At 32.4% G+C, this 20003-nt stretch overlaps 2 protein-coding genes across 3 annotated transcripts; both read left to right on the forward strand.

Annotated features, from left to right (window-relative positions):
• The first annotated feature begins 780 nt into the window (after positions 1-780).
• LOC144854790 (ras-related protein Rab-13-like) lies at positions 781-5818 on the forward strand. Its single transcript, XM_078712774.1, has 6 exons — positions 781-1009; positions 2570-2843; positions 3036-3235; positions 3613-3699; positions 4207-4323; positions 4743-5818. The coding sequence occupies exons 2-6, from the start codon at positions 2690-2692 to the stop codon at positions 4845-4847; spliced, it is 663 nt and encodes a 220-aa protein (XP_078568900.1). The 5' UTR covers positions 781-1009; positions 2570-2689; the 3' UTR covers positions 4848-5818.
• Positions 5819-9301: 3483 nt separating this feature from the next.
• On the forward strand, positions 9302-18371 carry LOC144854781 (UDP-glucose 4-epimerase-like). 2 transcript variants are annotated; one of them, XM_078712764.1, is made up of 9 exons: positions 9302-9410; positions 13257-13383; positions 14245-14360; positions 14619-14732; positions 15096-15275; positions 15471-15651; positions 15907-16070; positions 16688-16802; positions 16973-18371. In XM_078712764.1, exons 2-9 carry the CDS (start codon positions 13260-13262, stop codon positions 17023-17025), a joined length of 1047 nt encoding a protein of 348 aa, XP_078568890.1. In that variant the 5' UTR covers positions 9302-9410; positions 13257-13259; the 3' UTR covers positions 17026-18371. The 2 variants fall into 2 exon arrangements, with proteins under 2 accessions (XP_078568890.1, XP_078568889.1); XM_078712763.1 differs by lacking the exon at positions 9302-9410 and adding an exon at positions 9431-9449.
• Positions 18372-20003: the final 1632 nt, after the last annotated feature.

Genomic DNA, 20003 nt, shown 5'->3' on the forward strand with positions numbered 1-20003 from the left:
TTTTTATATTTTTTCTATGCTATTTTTAATTCATAACATATGAAATAATTTCAATATTTTACAATAGCAATAGATTTGCTTATTTAATTATGGCCATTTATTTGCATGTAGGCCTACTAATGTACTAATGTAGACCTACTAACGCCCCAATATTATTTTGTATATGTCTGTATAATTAATAAATTGAATTGCCAGTATAACAAGTGCTGTAATTCTATGAGGTTTATTGGTATACACCAGAGAAGAGTGAACCTACAATGTATATAATGTCACTCTTCCTGGTATACACAGTACAATATACACACACAAAACGTTAAATATAATTGGTACATTATCAGGGCACCACCATCTTCCCCGCTTTTTGTTGATAATGATCCTTCATCCAACTTGAATCAAGCGTGTTGTACAGATCTGTTTTCCGTATCCAAAGTTTTCTTTAAAGAGTGGTTCCCACTTCTAGCGACGCAACCTACACAACGTAAGGATGTAGACACAACGCAAGCGAGTTGACCAATCACACGCACCTGTTCGAATAATCCATCGCTTGTGATTGGTCAAATAACTTTTCGTTGTGTTACGTCCGTGCGTTGCGTCCTAGTGGCAACAAAGCTCTAGAGTGATTAGTCACTCTTATGAAAGAGTGAGTCATGCATTTCAAGCGATAATTTTTTTACACAATTTAACTATTTTAAAAGAGTAAAAATCCACTCGCCGAGAGCTAAACCCGCCGCGGCCGAGTAAAGCCGTAACTCATTAATACTCTTACCGGAAAGATTATGAATATTGTACAGGAAGGTATTATAGGTTGCTGGTGGAGTCACATGAGAATATAAACAAATCTCTCAATAGACTAAACAACACTACCAGCTACAATACCAGAATATTCAGTGTTAGTCCAGTACGTGTTTACACTGGTTTAAACTATAGTGGCTAATATGCAGGAATGAGGTAGCATACTGCTATAGGTCCGTCTGTTCAAAAAACACACATTGATCGATTTTGTAAGTAGGTAAGTAAGTTTTAAACAGTCCAAATGTTTACTTATAGTGAATAGAGGTTTTACATTGGTTACTTATATGCATTAGGCCTACACTGTACGCAGGTCAATAAAGCAGGCACCACGATCGATATTGATTATGTGATTTGTGGAGTATTTGGAATGGGGACTTGGGAGAAAAGGAACATTAGTTTAGGCCTAAGAAGCGTATTAATATTACCATGTGAACGGTGGATTAATATAGTCCTAATGTCTGTGTTTGATCACGTAAACCTGCTGTTTACTTTCACTATCCTTTTAACAATGTTATGAATATTATTTAGGCCTATTTCCTGAAGTCTACACTCTGAATAATCACGTCATGTGCAAATTTACAGTACAAGAATATAAACTGGTGATTGTACTGGTGAATATTATCCACACATGTAATACGATATACAGCAGCCCATGTTTAAATACTTTATACTATTTATTTATTTGGATTTACACCTTTTTAGATCGGTGGCACACTTGCAGCACAAATGTGCATCCTTCAAAATAACAATATAAAATATATAACATATAAAATACAAAAAAAATTAATTTACATACAGAAAAGTATAATGGCAAAGAAAAGAAGATAAAACAAAATCAAATGACTGATTAACATAACATACCAAAACAACTGTCAACTACCTTCCCCGTCCTCACCGCACTCCCACCCTTACAGATTTATATTAATACATAAATCATTACCTTCCACAAATGAAGGCAAAAAGATACAAACACAATAATTATAGTAAAAGTTTATGTAAGTCATTTATTTCATAAAAGGATCATTATGTAGCTGAGACATTGAGGAAAGAGACCTAGAGAGACCAAAATTTAGCAACCCCAGTCGTCACGAGTTCTAGGTCTTCCCCTGCAGTTTAATTATATTACATTTTATCAAAATGAGTATTGACCCTCTGCATGCTGTGGCTGGTAGAATTATCAATAGTTAAATACGAACTTTGGCCCTCAAAATACCTAGGCCTATGGAAAAGTACGCACGCATGCTTGATAATATTTGATATTATTCTGTTTTATGCAAATCAATTTTAATCAAAACTTGTTACGAAAACCCATTAATTTATTAAGGTAAGATTATTTTTTTCTTTGATTTAAATCCACCAGCTAGACTTAAGAATCGGTAACCAGTGTGTAGGCCTATATGCAAAATCTGGGCATTTTAGTAAATATCATACACGTCGGTTGTAATGAGTTACATAATTCATGGATTAAATGCATAAGGCCTACTGCATGTAAAGAGATTGACTCGTGGTAGAAAAACAGTGTAGCAGCCTTACCACCTGAAAATATTTCAATAGTCTTTTGCTTATCTAAAATTTTGTTTTGGCCTAAATTATTTTTAAATGAACGAATTCAACCCGATCGTTACTATGTTACAAATAGACAGATTTTACTGAGTGGCGGATGCTGGACTAAAACGAGGGGTGTAGGCTTATGTAGCCTAAATGTAGTAAATGATTATTTGAAGATAATTTGAATTTGTATGCTTTGTTTTAAATATCGATCTGTCTTTATTCACAGAGAAAGTGGTTGTTACGGTCAAAATATCTTACAAAATAGATGCGACATTGTCATGTCGGAGTGAACACTTTGAGCAGCAAGAGGCAATATCTCGGATCATAACATAGTACTATAGTAATAATGATGAATGGTTTCGATGATGATGATCTAAGAAAATCTTCACAGTCACTTTATAAAGTTTTGATTGTAGGCGAAACAAACGTTGGAAAGACATGCCTACTACGGAGATATTCTGAGGGTACATCATCAGAGATGCAGACGAAAGCTACGTTAGGTATATGATGATTATAAATATAGATATTTTTATCCTCAATTGAGGAAATTGCGTTTAAGTCCTCCATGATTGAAGACTCGTTACCATCAGAATCAGAGTAGAGCATTACCTGTGCGCGCGTATGGCGTTTTTTTGTTATCAGAACAACAATGTACTTATGCTATAGTTAATGCTTTATTTACGTTTACATAGGTTTGGATTTTAGAGTTAAAACGATTGAAGTTGATGGACGTACGATGAAGCTGCAACTGTGGGATACCTCTGGTCAAGAGAGGTTCCGGTCAATGACCCGATCTTATTATCGCGGAGCCGTGGGTATCCTGCTCACATATGACGTCACACAAGAAAAAACATTCAGAACGTTAAATGATTGGCTGAAAGATATAGAGAGGGTATAATTATTTAATCTAATTGCATTATTAAAAAAAAGTACATTTTCAACCAATTTCGTCGTAATATTATCATCCATCATCATCTATCATCTTATCAAAACGAGAATTGATGATAGGCCATAAGAAATAACTTGTTGAATTTATTGCGTCTTTTTGGTTTAGCATAGCTTACCGTGATTATTTCTGTTTTTACTAATCTATTTCGAATCCTCTCTCATCTAAAGGGCAAATTCAGATATTTCGCTTTTTGTTGGGTGGGGGGTTGGGGTCTGCATTTTGTATAGAATTTTCAATTGCTTGAAGAGCTGTGATAATTCTTTAAAGTTAAATTTCTATTTGTTTGATATCAATTAAAATATTATTGTTTATTATTAAAGAATGCACCCGAAGACGTTGAGTTAATAATAGTGGGAAATAAATGCGATTCAGACGCACGAGTAATAGCCACTGAGACTGGATCACAGGTAGGCTAAGATATAAGTTACGTTCACACACACAATAGCCACTGAGACTGGATCACAGGTAGGCTTACGATAAGTTACGTTCACACACACAATAGACAATGAGACTGGATCACAGGTAGGCTACGATAGGTTACGTTCATACACACAACCATGGGCATGATAGTTTCAAATTGCATCGCGTTGAATTTTTGTCTAAAGCTCTGTCTACACTATCAAACTAGTTTGACAAAAAAGTGTGATGTGCCCAAATATGGTAGTGATATGCTCAAATATGGTAGTGATGTGACATCATCGTGTCCATATGGGCACCTCACATTATTTGTTGTCACATAAAGTTTGATAGACAAGGCTTTAGATGATGGTGACCATCTTGTAATATTGGAAGCAATTAGGACTAACAGTAGCCTGGAGATTTCGGAAATGTGAACACAAAACAAAAGTAATTAAAACGTATTTAATTCTATAAATTGCTTATTATTATTATTTTTTAATTATGGTTATTTTCAGTTTGCTATTCAAAAGAATTTGACGTTTTTTGAAACCAGTGCTAAAACGAATATAAACGTGGACAATGTATTTGAGACGCTTGCGCAAGCCATGGCGGCTAACTCAAGACCGCGTGCTGTAAGTACGGACTTGTTTTATATCTGACTAACTTATTGCTGTTTACAAATCAATTCGATTCGATCCTGAGTCGATTTTTACGTCTTAATAACCTGTCGCACATTGTAGTGTTACAAAAAATGCGACAACTCAGTTACTACAAATTGCGACGATTTTAAAAAGTGCGACGCGTAGAATGTCATAAAGTAATGAAATATTGGCAGCATTGGCGTAACGCAGAGGCCTGAGGCCCATGGGTTAGGTACTCTAAGTGGCCCTCCAACGCCTTTTTCGACATATTTTAATGCCTGTTTTTTCTGGAGGCACTGCTCAGGGGATCCCTGGGTTTAGCCAGTGAGCGCTCATATCCGTTACGCCACTGAATCAATATTTACTAAGCTTTCAGCTATTTCAGAGTATTGGTTGGCTTTTTTTTTCAGGGTACAATGCAAGAATCCAGTAACCGTCTAAACCGTGCCTTATCAAGTACAGCTCATTTGTCAACTAGCGAAAAGCAGCAGAAATCACGTTGTTCACCATGCTGATATAGTTAGAAGAACATTGTCGCAAAATAAAAACGCTTCCAGATAAAGAAACTTTCTAGTAACTGGACAATTTAATTGGGGCATCTAAAGTATACACTATTAAACTTTATGTGACAAATGTGATGTGCCCATGGACACGATGATGTCATATCACTACCATATTTGAGCATATCACTACCATATTGGGACACATCAGACTTTTTTTGTCAAACCAGTTTGATAGTTTGTTTTTTTACTCAATGTTTTCGTAGACCAAGAATGACACAATCATGTATCAAATTCTATCCGATAAACTTGGTTTTAACCAGGAATATGGATGAAGCTGGATATGACAGGGCTTTGATTCTATGCGCCGCTCGTGATGGAACAGACGGTTCATGGATTATATTCAAGCAATACCATATCTATGATTTGTGATCAGAACACAGCAATTTGCTGTTGACAAAGTCCTCGCCTTTTGAATAATAAATGTTTGCAGAAAGATTATTGTATGAAACAGTAGACGTTTGCTCAAACCCTGTCTGTATGTTTTACCATCCTCTTCAAAATGCCCTAGTATTTGTTTTTATTGTAGTTCAATGTTTGTAGTGGACAACCTTTCAAACATCTTTTCGGCATTTGTGCCAAGTTGGTAAGGTATTTTCTAACAATTAATACCAGTGAGATTATAATTGATATTATATTTTCCTTTTCTTCCCCGTTAACTTGTGAATATAAACCAATTCCGAGCACTGTTTTTAAAATGACATAACCTCCTCCCACCCACCTACGAATGTCGGTAGGGTAGTCTGCAGCTATCATAGTGCAATTTTGCATGTAGCTAGACCCTACTTTAATTTGCGTACCAGCTGACACACAGATCCCACAACTGAGTTTCTGAATTTTGACTATATTAGTAAAATAAGATAAATAATATATTATTAAACAAATAATTGTATATTAATATAATAAATACGTCGTAATCCTTTCTATTTCGTAGACATTTTGAGAGAAAACATTAAAGAAAAAACTAGAATTTAATTCGTCACTTTGACGAATTATAGGTGATCATTTTTATCATTTTACTGAAATTAATTTTTTTTAAAACATGCACGTACGTTAACATACGATCGGAAAATGTTGATGTATGCCATCCTATTATATGCTTATAGTGCTGAGTTGTGCCTATATGCCATATACAATATGTACAGTATATACTGTATATCTATATACAGTGTAGCATAGGTGAAATTACGGGACACACATGTTCTAATTTTTTGGCATGATGACGTTATCAAACTAAACTTTAAGATGACAATTTCGAAAGATAATTAATTGAGCAAAAAAATATAAGATTTGGAAAAAAATTTGGCACGTAGAAGCGCTGTGCGCGCTCTTTGAATTGTGTATAACTTTGACGAAAAATATGAAAAAACTACTTTTTCACTTCAACTGGCCATATGTTAACGTCACAACATCCGATAGGCTTAATTTTTATATGAATTAATATCTACATTTCATCAGCTTTCATAATAAATTATAATCATCAAGGTAACCTTCAATTCTGAAGAGCTGTAAGATATTCAAATTTACTGCGAAGGTGAAATTACACGGCCTACGTTATTCAAGTTTTTACGCGTGATGACGTCATTAAAATGAAGATAGTGTCAACTCATGATAAAGATAATTAATTAAGCAAGCACATACTGAAAGTTGTGCGAAATTCGAGCACACATAACCAAGATGCGCTCTGTTGAATGTGATAATCTACACAAAAAGATAACAAATCCTAATTTTTAAATTCAAGTGGCCATTTGATGACGTCAAAACATTTTGTACGTAAAATGTGTACATGAATTCATATCTACAACTCAATGGCTTCCAGAATAAGTTAAAAAAATCGGGGGTCATCTTGCATTCTGAAGAATTATTTTCATTTTAAAAAAGACCTATTTTTCACCATTTTCAGAACTTTTGTAAAATTAATGTGCGCATTTTGTCATTTTTAACGTGCTCGTATAGCGTTATTTTAAGTCGGAACTGACTCAAATTTGGTGAATGTACTAAGGATGGTGAGTAGAATGAGATTTGTAAAAAAATTCATGTTTTTTACGCTTTTTAAGTATCGCGCGCGCAAAAACGCATTTTTGCGCAGTAATTTTTTGAAACACGCAAATGGCCTAATTCATGCTCTAAATTGATCAAAACTTAATTTTGAGCGTTTTAAATTTTTAACGCGCGATATCACGCGCATGAACCTATGTGCGCGTGCGTTTTTATTTGCTAATATTTTTACCCTTGATCTGAAGTTTACGTGTAGTGAATTTCACTAATATGTGATAATGAATTATGGAGATATGATTGATAATGTGATTTCGCAAAATGGCGTATAAATGTCGTCACGGATGAGTGATCACGCTGGAAAGCTTATTAGGATTAAGTTATATTATTTGAAAGATATTCTAAAATTTTTGTAATCATTGACATTAAACTTTTTGAGATAATTGTTACACAAAATAGTGTACAGAAACAATAAAAAGAAAAAAAATAACTAGACATGTAACTCGTCACTTTGACGAGTTTGGTTTTCCGCCGCGCAAGTGGTGCAACATTAACATTAAGGGGATAGGTTGAGGACAAAAGGAAGTGTTCACGTTGGCATTATGACCTGAACTGAAGAATATGATATGTTGTTATTGCTGAATTTTATTATTTAAATTCATATATAGTATACACAGTATAATCTGTATCCATATCACATACAGTGTAGAATAGGTGAAATTACGGGACCCGATATTTATTGCAATTTTTAACATGTTGACGGTTTTAAAATGAAACGCGAAGGTAGCATTTCCAAAAGGAAATTATCTCAGCAACAACGTATTAGCGTGTAGAAGAAATTTGAATACGTGAAATATTGATGCGCGCTCTTTTAAATGTAATGAATTATGACGCAAAAGATGAAAATACGACCTTTTTTATTTAACTGGCCATATGATGACGTCACAACATCCGATTGGCAACATTTTTACATAGTTTCGTATCTACAATCCAATAGCTTCCAGAAAAAGTTTTAATCGTGATTATCACATTTTATTCTTACGAGCTATAACAGATTAAAATTTACTGTAAAGATGAAATTAATGCCACACGTGATTTAAATTTTTATGCATGATGACGTCAAAAAAATTAAAATATTTTTAACTCCTGCGAAAGATAGTTGATTGACCTAGACAATATCAAAATCGGGGTGAAAATGGAAAACGGATAAGTGGAGATGCGCTCTATTCAATGTGGTAAGCTATGACGAAAGATACAAAAATCCTAAATTTTATATTCGCGTGGCCATACGATGACGTCACAATGTCCGGTTAGCCATATTAATACCTGATACGATATCTACAACTCATCTACTTCCAGAATATGCCATCCACAAAAAGTTGACCGTCTAGTTTAGAAATTACGACTGTTTAAAAAAAGGCATATTTTAAACGAATTTTTTAACCTTTTCATAAAAAACGCGCGCAAATTGTCCAATTCGACGTGCTCGTATGACGTATCTTTAAGTCGAAATTGTTTAAAATTTGGTAAAATTACTAGAAAAGGCTGGAAAAACATAAATCACGCGAAAAAAATACGTTTTCAATGCTACGTGCGCACCGCACACGTAAAAATGTGCGCACGCGTGGGAATTTTTGACATGCTTAAAACGACATGAAACGCGTAGAAAGTTGATTATAAATTAATTTTGCGCATTTTGAAATTTTAAATGCGCGTGCGCGCGTAACTTTGTGTAAAACACGCAATTTTTTTCCCACAGAAAGTTAGCGCATAATATAAATTAAACTTTTGCAAAGTTTCAAGTTGAAATGTTATTTGGTTGTCGAGCTATGTTAAATACGAGAAAATCGTTAAATCGCGCGTACGTCACGTTGCGCAATTGTAAGCATCATGAAAAGCTTCGCTTGACGACGTTACATAAATGTCAAAATGTCAACATAGTTAAAAAAATGTTATGTTTGCAAGTTTTAGAGAAAAGCGTTACACAAAAATCATACAGAAAGAAAGAAGATGAAAAAAAAAAAGATGATGATGATGATGATGATGATTTCGTACAATCACAAGAGGTTTTCCTGCAACTTCGTTGCGGAAAACCAATAAAAAAAAAAATAATAATAAAGATTTTATACAATAACAATAGGTGATCATTTTATTCTAAATGATCACCTAATTAAAACCGTGGTTGCATTTTGCTTTTGTAGCTTTGTCGATACTGACCTAGGCCTATTTGATTTTGCTCAGTCTGACATACATTTTATGAAATAAAACATTGTAAGCCTATAACTAACGATATTTGTTATAATTACTCAAGTTGGGATGTACGAGCTTAGTATTAAGTTTTAGCGGTGGCTAATAAAAGCCCAGAACTAAATAATAAAGTCTATGAAGTGTTGAACCATAGAGCTCTTGAATGTTGTATCAATAGACCGTAGAACTAGAACGATAATTATAGAGGGCAGCAAACATTGTTTACTTGTCTACGTGGGAGAAGACATGTGTGTACGTGGACTATCTTATTAACCGGTAAAATGAGTATTTATTATAATTAACTAAGTTATCATGGTATGGGTGATATGTGATATTAGTAGGAAAAACTCTGTTTTAATTTAGCTAAGCTTAGATAGTTTGGTATGCCACATTGAATCGGTCAGGCTAGAAGCTAGGCCTAGCCTATAGCCTAGCTAGATAGAGCAGTTTAGTAGGAGGGGCCGCAAGTTCACAAGCCTGGCGTACTAGGCAAGCTAGAGAGATCAGGCCTAGCCTAGGTTATACTATACTGGTTAGACCTAGACTCTCTGAATGTACACTCACTGACCTGCGTGTAGCCATCTTACCTGTTATGCAGACATGTCAAAATTTGACAAATACTTGGTTAATTTAACATTATATAAATTATTATTGATTAATTACCTAGCTAGGCATATGACCGTTTCGGCCACAGACAGTTTCGGCCACAACAGATTTCTATGGCGCGCCATTCACGCATATATTAGACCGTGCTATTGTTTTTGCTATTAGTTATCGCATCTCATGTATTAATAGTGGATCTTAAGGATTACGGTCGAAGCGGCCGCCAACCAAAGCGGCCGCTAGTTCAATAACGGTAATTTGTATGGAACGCCGTGTGCGCTTTGATTGTCGTTGTTTTGTAATCTTTGATTGTCATTGTTTCGACAGGTTTTCTTTACCTCGGACGTAAATAACAATCTAAATTATTATGTAATTTATTCTCTTTTTTTACAGATTGAATGTGATACGTTCTTTTAAACGAAATGGCGAATCGATGATTACTTACTTTAACTGTTCTACTAAATGATATGTTTAATAAAGTCAATAAAATACATTGTGGTGTTTGTATTGTATATTAATATAATATATAATAACCCAATTATTAAGAATAATATATATATATTTTCAATAAAGTATATCAAAATATATATATTTGTTATTGTATATTAATTAATTAGTAAAGTAACTACTGTAGTAGTGTTCGCAATCATAATAATTACAATAACATGATGACATCAATTTATTTATTTAATATCCTAAATTATTTTATACCTTCAGATATATAAATATTGATCAATTTAAAATTAGTTTTAAATACTAAAATAAGATGCAAGTTTCTGTACGGTACGTTAATTAATTACGCGAATTTCTGCTAATAACTACACGGCCGGCCAGGAAAAGTGCTGTAGAAGGTCGCGTTTTCGTCCCCATGTTGCTTTATTGAAAACACAAACAATGTATTACAATGGAATAACACTTAATGTATAACACACCCTATTACTAATCAATAAAAAATCAAGATTCGATAGTACAGTGTAAATGAGATATAACGATTCGGGAATACCGTACGTATTATTGCAATACTGTATAAAGATTCGATAGTATGTAAATGAGATATAAAGATTCGGCAACACCGTACGTAAATTATTATTGCAATACTGTATAAAGATTCGATAGTAGGTAAACGAGATATAAAGATTCGGCAATACCGTACGCAAACTATTAATACAATATTGTATAATAACGATTCAATAGTATGTAAATGATATATAAAGATTCGGCAATACCGTACGTAAATTATTAATGCAATACTGTATAACGATTCAATAGTATGTAAATGAGATATAAAGATTCGGCAATACCGTACGTAAATTATTATTGCAATACTGTATAAAGATTCGATAGTATGTAAATGAGATATAAAGATTCGGCAACACCGTACGTAAATTATTATTGCAATACTGTATAAAGACTCGATAGTAAAGTAAACGAGATATAACGATTCGGCAATACCGTACGTATTATTGCAATACTGTATAAAGATTCGATAGTATGTAAATGAGATATAAAGATTCGGCAACACCGTACGTAAATTATTATTGCAATACTGTATGAAGATTCGATAGTAAAGTAAACGAGATATAAAGATTCGGCAATACCGTACGTAAATTATTATTGCAATACTGTATGAAGATTCGATAGTAAAGTAAACGAGATATAAAGATTTGGCAATACCGTACGTAAATTATTATTGCAATACTGTATGAAGATTCGATAGTATGTAAATGAGATATAAAGATTCGGCAATACCGTACGTAAATTATTATTGCAATACTGTAAAAAGATTCGATAGTATGTAAATGAGATATAAAGATTCGGCAATACCGTACGTAAATTATTAATGCAATACGTATGTATAAAGATTCGATAGGAGAGTGCTCGAGAAACGTCGGGTTAGTTCAACGTTATTTTTTCCCTTCACTGCCAATATTTAAAAAAAAAGAGATATAAATAAATAAATAGTAAATGAGATATAAAGGTTCAATAGTACGTAGATTATGATGCAAACGTAAATTATTAATGATTCGATAGTTATAGGCCTATATGTAAATATATTTAGTTAGTTAATATTAAAATACAAATAAAATATACATTAATTTATCGGCAGGCAAACTTAATTTTTATAGAAATATAAAGATTCGATAGTACATGATTTGGCTTATATTTATTGGTTTGACCATACATACAGCTGTAACTCAACTCGCCATAGGCCATGGTGTTGACAACGACAATCAAAGATTAAAGCGCACATGGCGTTCCATACAAATGACAATATTAAACTGGCGGCCGCTTTGGTTGGCGGCCGCTTCGACCATACTCCTTAATAGTTTGGCTATGAAAAAAGAAATGCTAAGAAAAAAAAAGAAATTTAATTAAAACGTTTTTCCTTCCATTGCTTAGGTGACCTAAGGAACAAAGAGGGATATCAGGAACTCACACATCAATACAAGCAGAATCAAGAAGAAAATTAGTGATAAAAAAAATAAATTTAATAAAACTTTGTCGTCTTCATTAATTTGATTGGTTTTTAATACAAACAGGAGTAATTCAATGTTTTTACCTTACCTCATGACGCACACAGGCAGAAATTCATTCTGAGCCTGTTCAGAAACATATCTAAAAAAAAATTCTTCAATGCCTTCGCATAATTCCTCTTGGGTAGTGGTGTTTTACTAATATTTCAAGTTCATTTTATTAGGTAAAATTTTACACGCAAAAACAAACGCACGCATTTCTATTAACATTTATTTACCAGTGTTTCATTTACATCTTACAACATTAATTCTTAATAATTATATACTCTTTAATTGTTTCTTCCGATTCTTATTCCTTCAAAGTTATATTTATTGTACCTCGACACAATAAAATTAGTATATATCCCTACGTACTTCAATTCGTTTTATATTTATAGAAAAATGTACATACAATTAGTATCACTTAGGCCTCATTCAATTCATTTCTTTTATTTGTAAAAACTATACATTTTAATTTCAACCGTATTGTATTTTTTGTACTCTGAAATATCGGTATCTGCGTAATTCTTTGTTTCTTCTCTCATCATGCCACCTAGCTACAAAATACGTGTTCGTATTTTATTTTCATTAATTAATTAATTGCCAAGTTTGTCTGTGTCCGTGTTTTCCTGTGTAAAAAAAAAAAACAAAAGTAAAACACAATGAAATCGATAATCCTGTATTACATTGTCGTGTCTCATTGTTCCTCTATCAATGGCACTATGGGCGTTCCATAGATATGGTAGTATTATTGTCTGTGGCCGAAATTGTCTGTGGCCGAAGTTGGCCTAATCCCCTAGCTAGGCCCTCTAGGCTAGGCCTATTCTCGGAAATGTTTTTGCATTGCTTCGCTTCCCGAAAACATTTTTGAAGATTTGGTGTGATTTTTTATGCGGAGATAACTTTTGAACTTTGAAGATCATTAATTCACACACATTACCAGAGTATTATCATTTACTTATCCAAACAGAAGCTATCCTGATAGATTCATAACTTTGTTTTACAGAATATGGCAGCAGAAGCAATACTTGTGACAGGGGGTGCAGGATACATTGGTAGCCACACCATTTTGGAATTGGTGGAAGCAGGTTACAATCCTGTGGTTGTTGACAACTTTGTAAATGCTATGAAAGGTAACAAATCAATCTAAAGCACTACCATATTTGTGCATATCATTTCCATATTTGGGTACATCACATTTTGTTGTCATATAAAGTTTGATAGTGTAGACAGAACTTTAGCAGTAGTCAAGGACATTAGCTATTTTTTGTGTCCATTGTTGTTTTTTTCAAATTGTTTATTTAATGGATATGTATGCAGAGTTCTCGCCATGGTGGTCGGGCGATGGTCGACCTTGTCTACCACTCGGAATTTGCGTTCTGCTTCCTGTTTTTTCCAATTGTGTATTAAATATATATGTATATATTTATAAATCCAAAGGCAAATTACTGAAAAAAATGACAATGCTGTGGGTATCAGTGGCTGGATCTCAATGGAGATACAAATAAAAAAGCGAAAAGCTAAATCAAAACGATAAAGTAAACAGCCAGAAAAGTTAGCAGAGCTTTCGGGCAACACTAGCCCTTCATCAGTGCAAGTGATGAAGGGTTATATATATATTTATATGTATGTAAACAAATCAGGCAAAGAACATTAATTCGAAACCGCCCGGTGATATACTGAAATATAATGTATGTATGTAAAAATATGTATGTATATATGTTCATGATGACATAATTAAGTTGAAATATTGAATCCTGGTCACATGATGTATATTTCATTGTTTTCAATATTTTTACTTTCAAATTCAATGGTAGTCGACATTTCTGTTTTCATAATTAATAAACTTTCCTCAAAACTGTCAATTTTGGAGAAGATTATTAAAGATAAGACGAATAATTTCTGCTAAAAAATTATTTCCACTTAGCATGATATTTAGTAAAACCCTGAATAATGAACTTTTATTTACAAGTCACATGTATAATTTTTAACAGCGGAGAATGGACTTCCTGTCAGTATAAATAGAGTTGCAGAAATCACAGGAAAGTCTATTCCATGCTATGAAGTTGATATACTTAATAAAGCCTCATTAACAGAAGTTTTTAAAAAGGTAAGTTGTCTTGAAAGGTGAAGATACATCGACAATGCCTGTACCACATGCAGTAGTCGAGTTGTTTATAAATCTTATTATCTTATCTTATATATATGTATACCTTTATTGTGTTTTATATTTTATTCTCAAACTAAAATTGATGGCCCACACTGTTGGTTTGAAATAAAAAATAAATAAATGTATATTTATTCAAATTGTAAATGCGGTACAAAAATGTATTGTTATTGTGATTGTAATATTTGTTTATCTTTACAGCATAAAATTACCTCAGTAATACATCTAGCATCATTAAAAGCGGTCGGAGAATCAACAGAACAACCACTGCGATACTACAAAGTAAATGTAGGAGGTGCTATTAATTTATTGGAGGTTAGAATTGTGTATTGTTTTTCTTATCTAATAAACAGACACATGCAAAGCTGATTTAAGCCTTAAATTCCTCATACAAGCTACCTTTCAGTATATAAAGCATTATTAAAATGCACTAAACTAAACATCACTCTCACAGTGGTTTGTTAATATTCTGTAAAGGGAGGTGGTAATTTTAATACAGCTATTAATTTTAATATTAAAATATTTCATGGTGTAATAAAACTTGGGGTTTTAAGTTGTCTTTATGAGGCAGTCAATAAACAGTATGATTACCCTAAAAGGGAGAGGTGGGGGAGGGGAACATTTTATCCTGTTATACCACCACCTATTAACAAATACCATTCTCTCATTTCGTTTCAGGTAATGAAAGAACAAGGTGTGAAAAAGATGGTCTTTTCCAGCTCAGCTACAGTCTATGGACCACCAAATAAACTTCCATTGACCGAAGACCACCAGGTTGGTCAAGGAATCACAAATCCCTACGGAAAAACAAAGTTCTTTATTGAGGAGATACTTTGTGACTACCGGGAAGCAGATCCAGTAAGATAATATTCTGTTATTCTTATTTTATCTATTTTATTTTTTTAGATATGTTTAAACTCATCATTTTTCAGTAAAAGTCACTTTCATACAGTTAACACACCTAATACTGTACACCATTGGGCTGGCCAATGCGAATCAATTTAAATTAAGTTATGGTTTTAAGAAAGTATTGTTTTCATTTTTCTTTGACAGGATTTCCATGTTGTCATCCTGAGATACTTCAATCCAGTTGGATCTCATAAGTCAGGAATGCTTGGGGAAGATCCGAAAGGACCGCCGGCCAACCTAATGCCATTTGTAGCACAGGTAGCGATTGGACGACGACCCAAGGTCAAAGTATTTGGCGATGATTATGATACACCTGATGGAACAGGTACTGTAATAATAAAATAATTAACATTAATTCATTAATATTTAAATGTTTCCCAGGATTATAAAATTCTTATATATATATATTGACTTAAGTGAAATACTTAATGTTCAGGAAATATTTCACTCAAGTGTGAATTTGACCACTAAATTAATTTATGCCTTTAAAAATTTCTAAGCATTTACATATACAGCATAGCAGAATATGTGTCAACTTAAAGATTTCTATGTTATAACTCTTTACAATTGTATTTTTAAGGTGTCCGAGATTATATTCACATTGTTGACCTGGCTAAAGGTCACGTGTGTGCTATTGAGAAGTTAAATCAAGACTGTGGTTTAAAGATCTACAACCTAGGATCTGGTAAAGGATATTCAGTCATAGAAATGATCAAATCATTAGAAAAAGCCTCAGGAAAACAGGTGAACATATTGTATTCTAAGTGCCTTTGCTTCTAAGCTTGGTTCCCGCTATGACGCAGCGCAAGGACGTAGACGCAAAGCAAGTTGACTGTTCGAATAATCCATCGCGTGTGATTAGTCAAATCACTTGCGTTGCGTTACGTCGTTGCGTCTCTAGTGGGAACCAAGCTTTAATGTTTGAGTATTCTTGTAAATGTGACTTGGCCATTTAAGTACCTCATCAATCTTCGAAACAACATTTATTTGTCTTTTGACCTCATAAATGTATTCAGACTTAAATAAGATCCCTAAAATAATTTATTTTTAATGATGAAAGAGGATATTCTATTTCATTTTCTGTGTCATTTTATGCTTTTTAAACTAAAAAAGATTATAAAAAGATTGGCATTTGGTGGAATATATTTTGTTCTTTTTTCCTCATTGTAATGAGAAAAAAAAATGAATTTTTGGTGAAAACTTTGTAACAATTAGCTAGATGATTAATCATAATATTTGATTGGTTTCTTCATAGTAAGATACACTTAAATTCCATCTTCAAACTATCCTAACCCCACCCACAAAATACCCCTATCTTCCTTTATATTTCTTATGATGATTTATAATTTGTTTTATTTCAGATACCATATAAAATTGTTGACAGACGAGCTGGTGACCTTGGAAATATACATGCTGATTCCTCATTGGCAGAGAAAGAGTTGAACTGGAAAGCAACAAGAGGCCTTGATGAAATGTGTATGTACTGTTTTACAATTGTACATATGCATACAGATGGGTGCAGCGAAAATAAAGGAATTAGAGACAGACCCATGATTGATAATTCTGTATGATTTACAGACAAATAATTACAAAATAAAAAAAAACCACATAAATGTTAATTTACATTTGTTTTCTTCTTTACGTAGGTGAAGACTTGTGGCGATGGCAGACACAAAATCCAGATGGCTTCAGTTCTTAAACGAACATCATTCTTATATTACGCTTTTGGTAATTCTGTTTTATATATTGACAACTTATGATTCATAATGAAAATTCTAATTTAAATAATCTTGAGCACACATCTGAAAATTCTCGAAGGGTTTAGGACAGTCAACTCTCCCAAAATACAGACCTTTCTTGCGTCCAAAACATCTCAAAAATTATTTTTACCATTAAAAACACATTTGGAATAACAGATTTTCGGGAAAAACCAAACATTATAGGCCGGTCTAAAGAGGTCCAGGATTGGGAGAGTTGACCATACAGTTTTTTTTTTGGTGATGGTTAAATACATTTCAGGTTTGGGTAAATATTTACTATACAGTATTACTGAGAATTATTACAATACAATACAAATCTTTCTTTATTCTGGAATATCTCTTTCAAAACACAAGTACTGGTCTCCCAAGAGGTCCAGATTTGAAAAAAATTCATTATGAAGAAATCTGTATTATTGTTTACCTTTGTGCAATAGTCTAATCAAATCACTTGAGTATAATATATTCTAAAATAATAGAGAAGACAGGCTGAATTATTGTGATTTCAACAAAATTATTATATAAATAATTATATTTTATGTAGGTATTTTGGTAGACCAAATCTCTAGTTATTGTCTTTTTATGTTGTTAGTTCTTCAACATTCTCCATTTTGATATTTGTCATTTGATGTCATGTGTGCCACAATATTTATCTTTTTACCACTATTAAGTCGAATCGCGTCTAGTAATACAGACTTGAATTAAGCCTTGTAGCAGTACATTCCCTTCAGTATATTGTTTTTTTTAGAACATTACAGACTTCTCTTTCCTGAAGACAGGGTCTCGGCCCAAAATAAGACAAATGGCTGTATCTTTGAGCTTTTAAATTCCGTTCAAGAGTAAACTCTTCCAAAGTTTATTAGGTTTGTTTTGCCTTAAGTAATTGCCACCTAGTGTACTTTTATTTCTTCATCTGTTAAAATGTTCATTTACAATACATTGCATGTAATAATGTCAAATATAATAGCTCCATGATTAAGCAAAGTTTTGTGAAAGTTAGCCTTGAATATTTTTAAAAACGATACAATTAAAAACACAATTGATTTAATTCTACTTAATGATGCATCTTTAAATATTTTTAATTATTCTAAAACCTTAAAAAAGATTAATATTAACTATATTAGGAAACATTTTTAAATAACACACTGGCAAGTTAATTTTAAACAAATTGCACCAATGATGTTCTCAGGTGGCCTCATGTTTGTGTGCTATTATTTGTCCAGTATTCTAATTTAATCATTCATTGATTTCTGGTGATTTTTGGTAGAAATAAATACAAATATCTTTATTATTATAGAACTGGTTTTTTCTTGAAAAAATGTATACCTCTTAACTTTTTGATATCAATTTTGGCCTTTTTATTTTTTGACATAACTAGTTACTATGGCCCTATAAGATAATGATAACACAATATATAAGCATATATGGCAATATTATCGCATAATTATTGAATTTAAAAAAGTGAAAATTTTGCCATTTTTCGAAAAAATCCCTTTACAGTACAGGGAAATTTTCGGAAAAAGGCCAAATTTTCACCTTTTTATTTTTTGACATAACAAGTTACTATGGTCCTCGAAGATGATGATAACACAATATAATGCGCATATATGGCAATATTATTAAATTTTTTTATATAATTATTGAATTTAAAAAAGTGAAAATTTTGCCATTTTTCGAAAAAATCCCTTTACAGTACAGGGAAATTTTCGGAAAAAGGCCAAATTTTCACCTTTTTATTTTTTGACATAACAAGTTACTATGGCCCTATAAGATGATGATAATACAATATATGCCCATATATGGCAATATTATCGCATAATTATTGAATTTAAAAAAGTGAAAATTTTGGCCATTTTTCGAAGAAATCCCTGTACTATTAGTACAGGGAAATTTTCGGAAAAAGGCCAAATTTTCATATTTTTATTTTTTGACATAACAAGTTACTATGGCCCTATAAGATGATGATAACACAATATATGCGCATATATGGCAATATTATCGCATAATTATTGAATTTAAAAAAGTGAAAATTTTGGCAATTTTTCGAAAAAATCCATGTACTAGTACAGGGAAATTTTCGGAAAATGACCAAATTTTCACCTTTTATTTTTTGACGTAACTAGTTACTATGGCCCTATAAGATGATGATAATACAATATATGCGCATATATGGCAATATTATCGCATAATTATTGAATTTAAAAAGTGAAAATTTTGACCATTTTTCGAAAAAATTCCTGTACAGGGAAATTTTCGGAGAATGACAAAAATTTTACATTTTTCTTTTTTGAAATAACTAGTTACTATGGCCCTATAATATGATAACACAATATACGCGCATATATGGCAATATTATTGCATAATTATTGAATTTAAAAAAGTTAAAATGTTGGAAATTTTTCGAAAAAATCCATGTACTATAATAGTACAGGGACATTTTCGGAAAATGACCAAATTTTCACCTTTTATTTTTTGACATAACTAGTTACTATGGCCCTATAAGATGATGATAATACAATATATGCGCATATATGGCAATATTATCGCATAATTATTGAATTTAAAAAGTGAAAATTTTGGCCATTTCGAAAAAAAATCCCTGTATTAGTACAGGGAAATTTTCGGAAAAAGGCCAAATTTTCACCTTTTTATTTTTTGACATAACAAGTTACTATAGCCCTATAAGATGATAACACAATATATGCCCATATATGGCAATATTAACGCATAATTATTGACCATTTTTCCTGTACTATAAGTATAGGGAAATTTTCGGAAAATGACCAAATTTTCACCTTTTTATTTTTTGACAATACTAGTTACTATGGCCCTATAAGATGATGATAACACAATATATGCGCATATATGTCAATATTATCGCATAATTATTGAATTTAAAAAAGTGAAAATTTTGGCCATT

The sequence above is a fragment of the Antedon bifida genome, chromosome 10 (assembly GCF_963402885.1).
Source record: "Antedon bifida chromosome 10, ecAntBifi1.1, whole genome shotgun sequence".
Taxonomy (NCBI): domain Eukaryota; kingdom Metazoa; phylum Echinodermata; class Crinoidea; order Comatulida; family Antedonidae; genus Antedon; species Antedon bifida.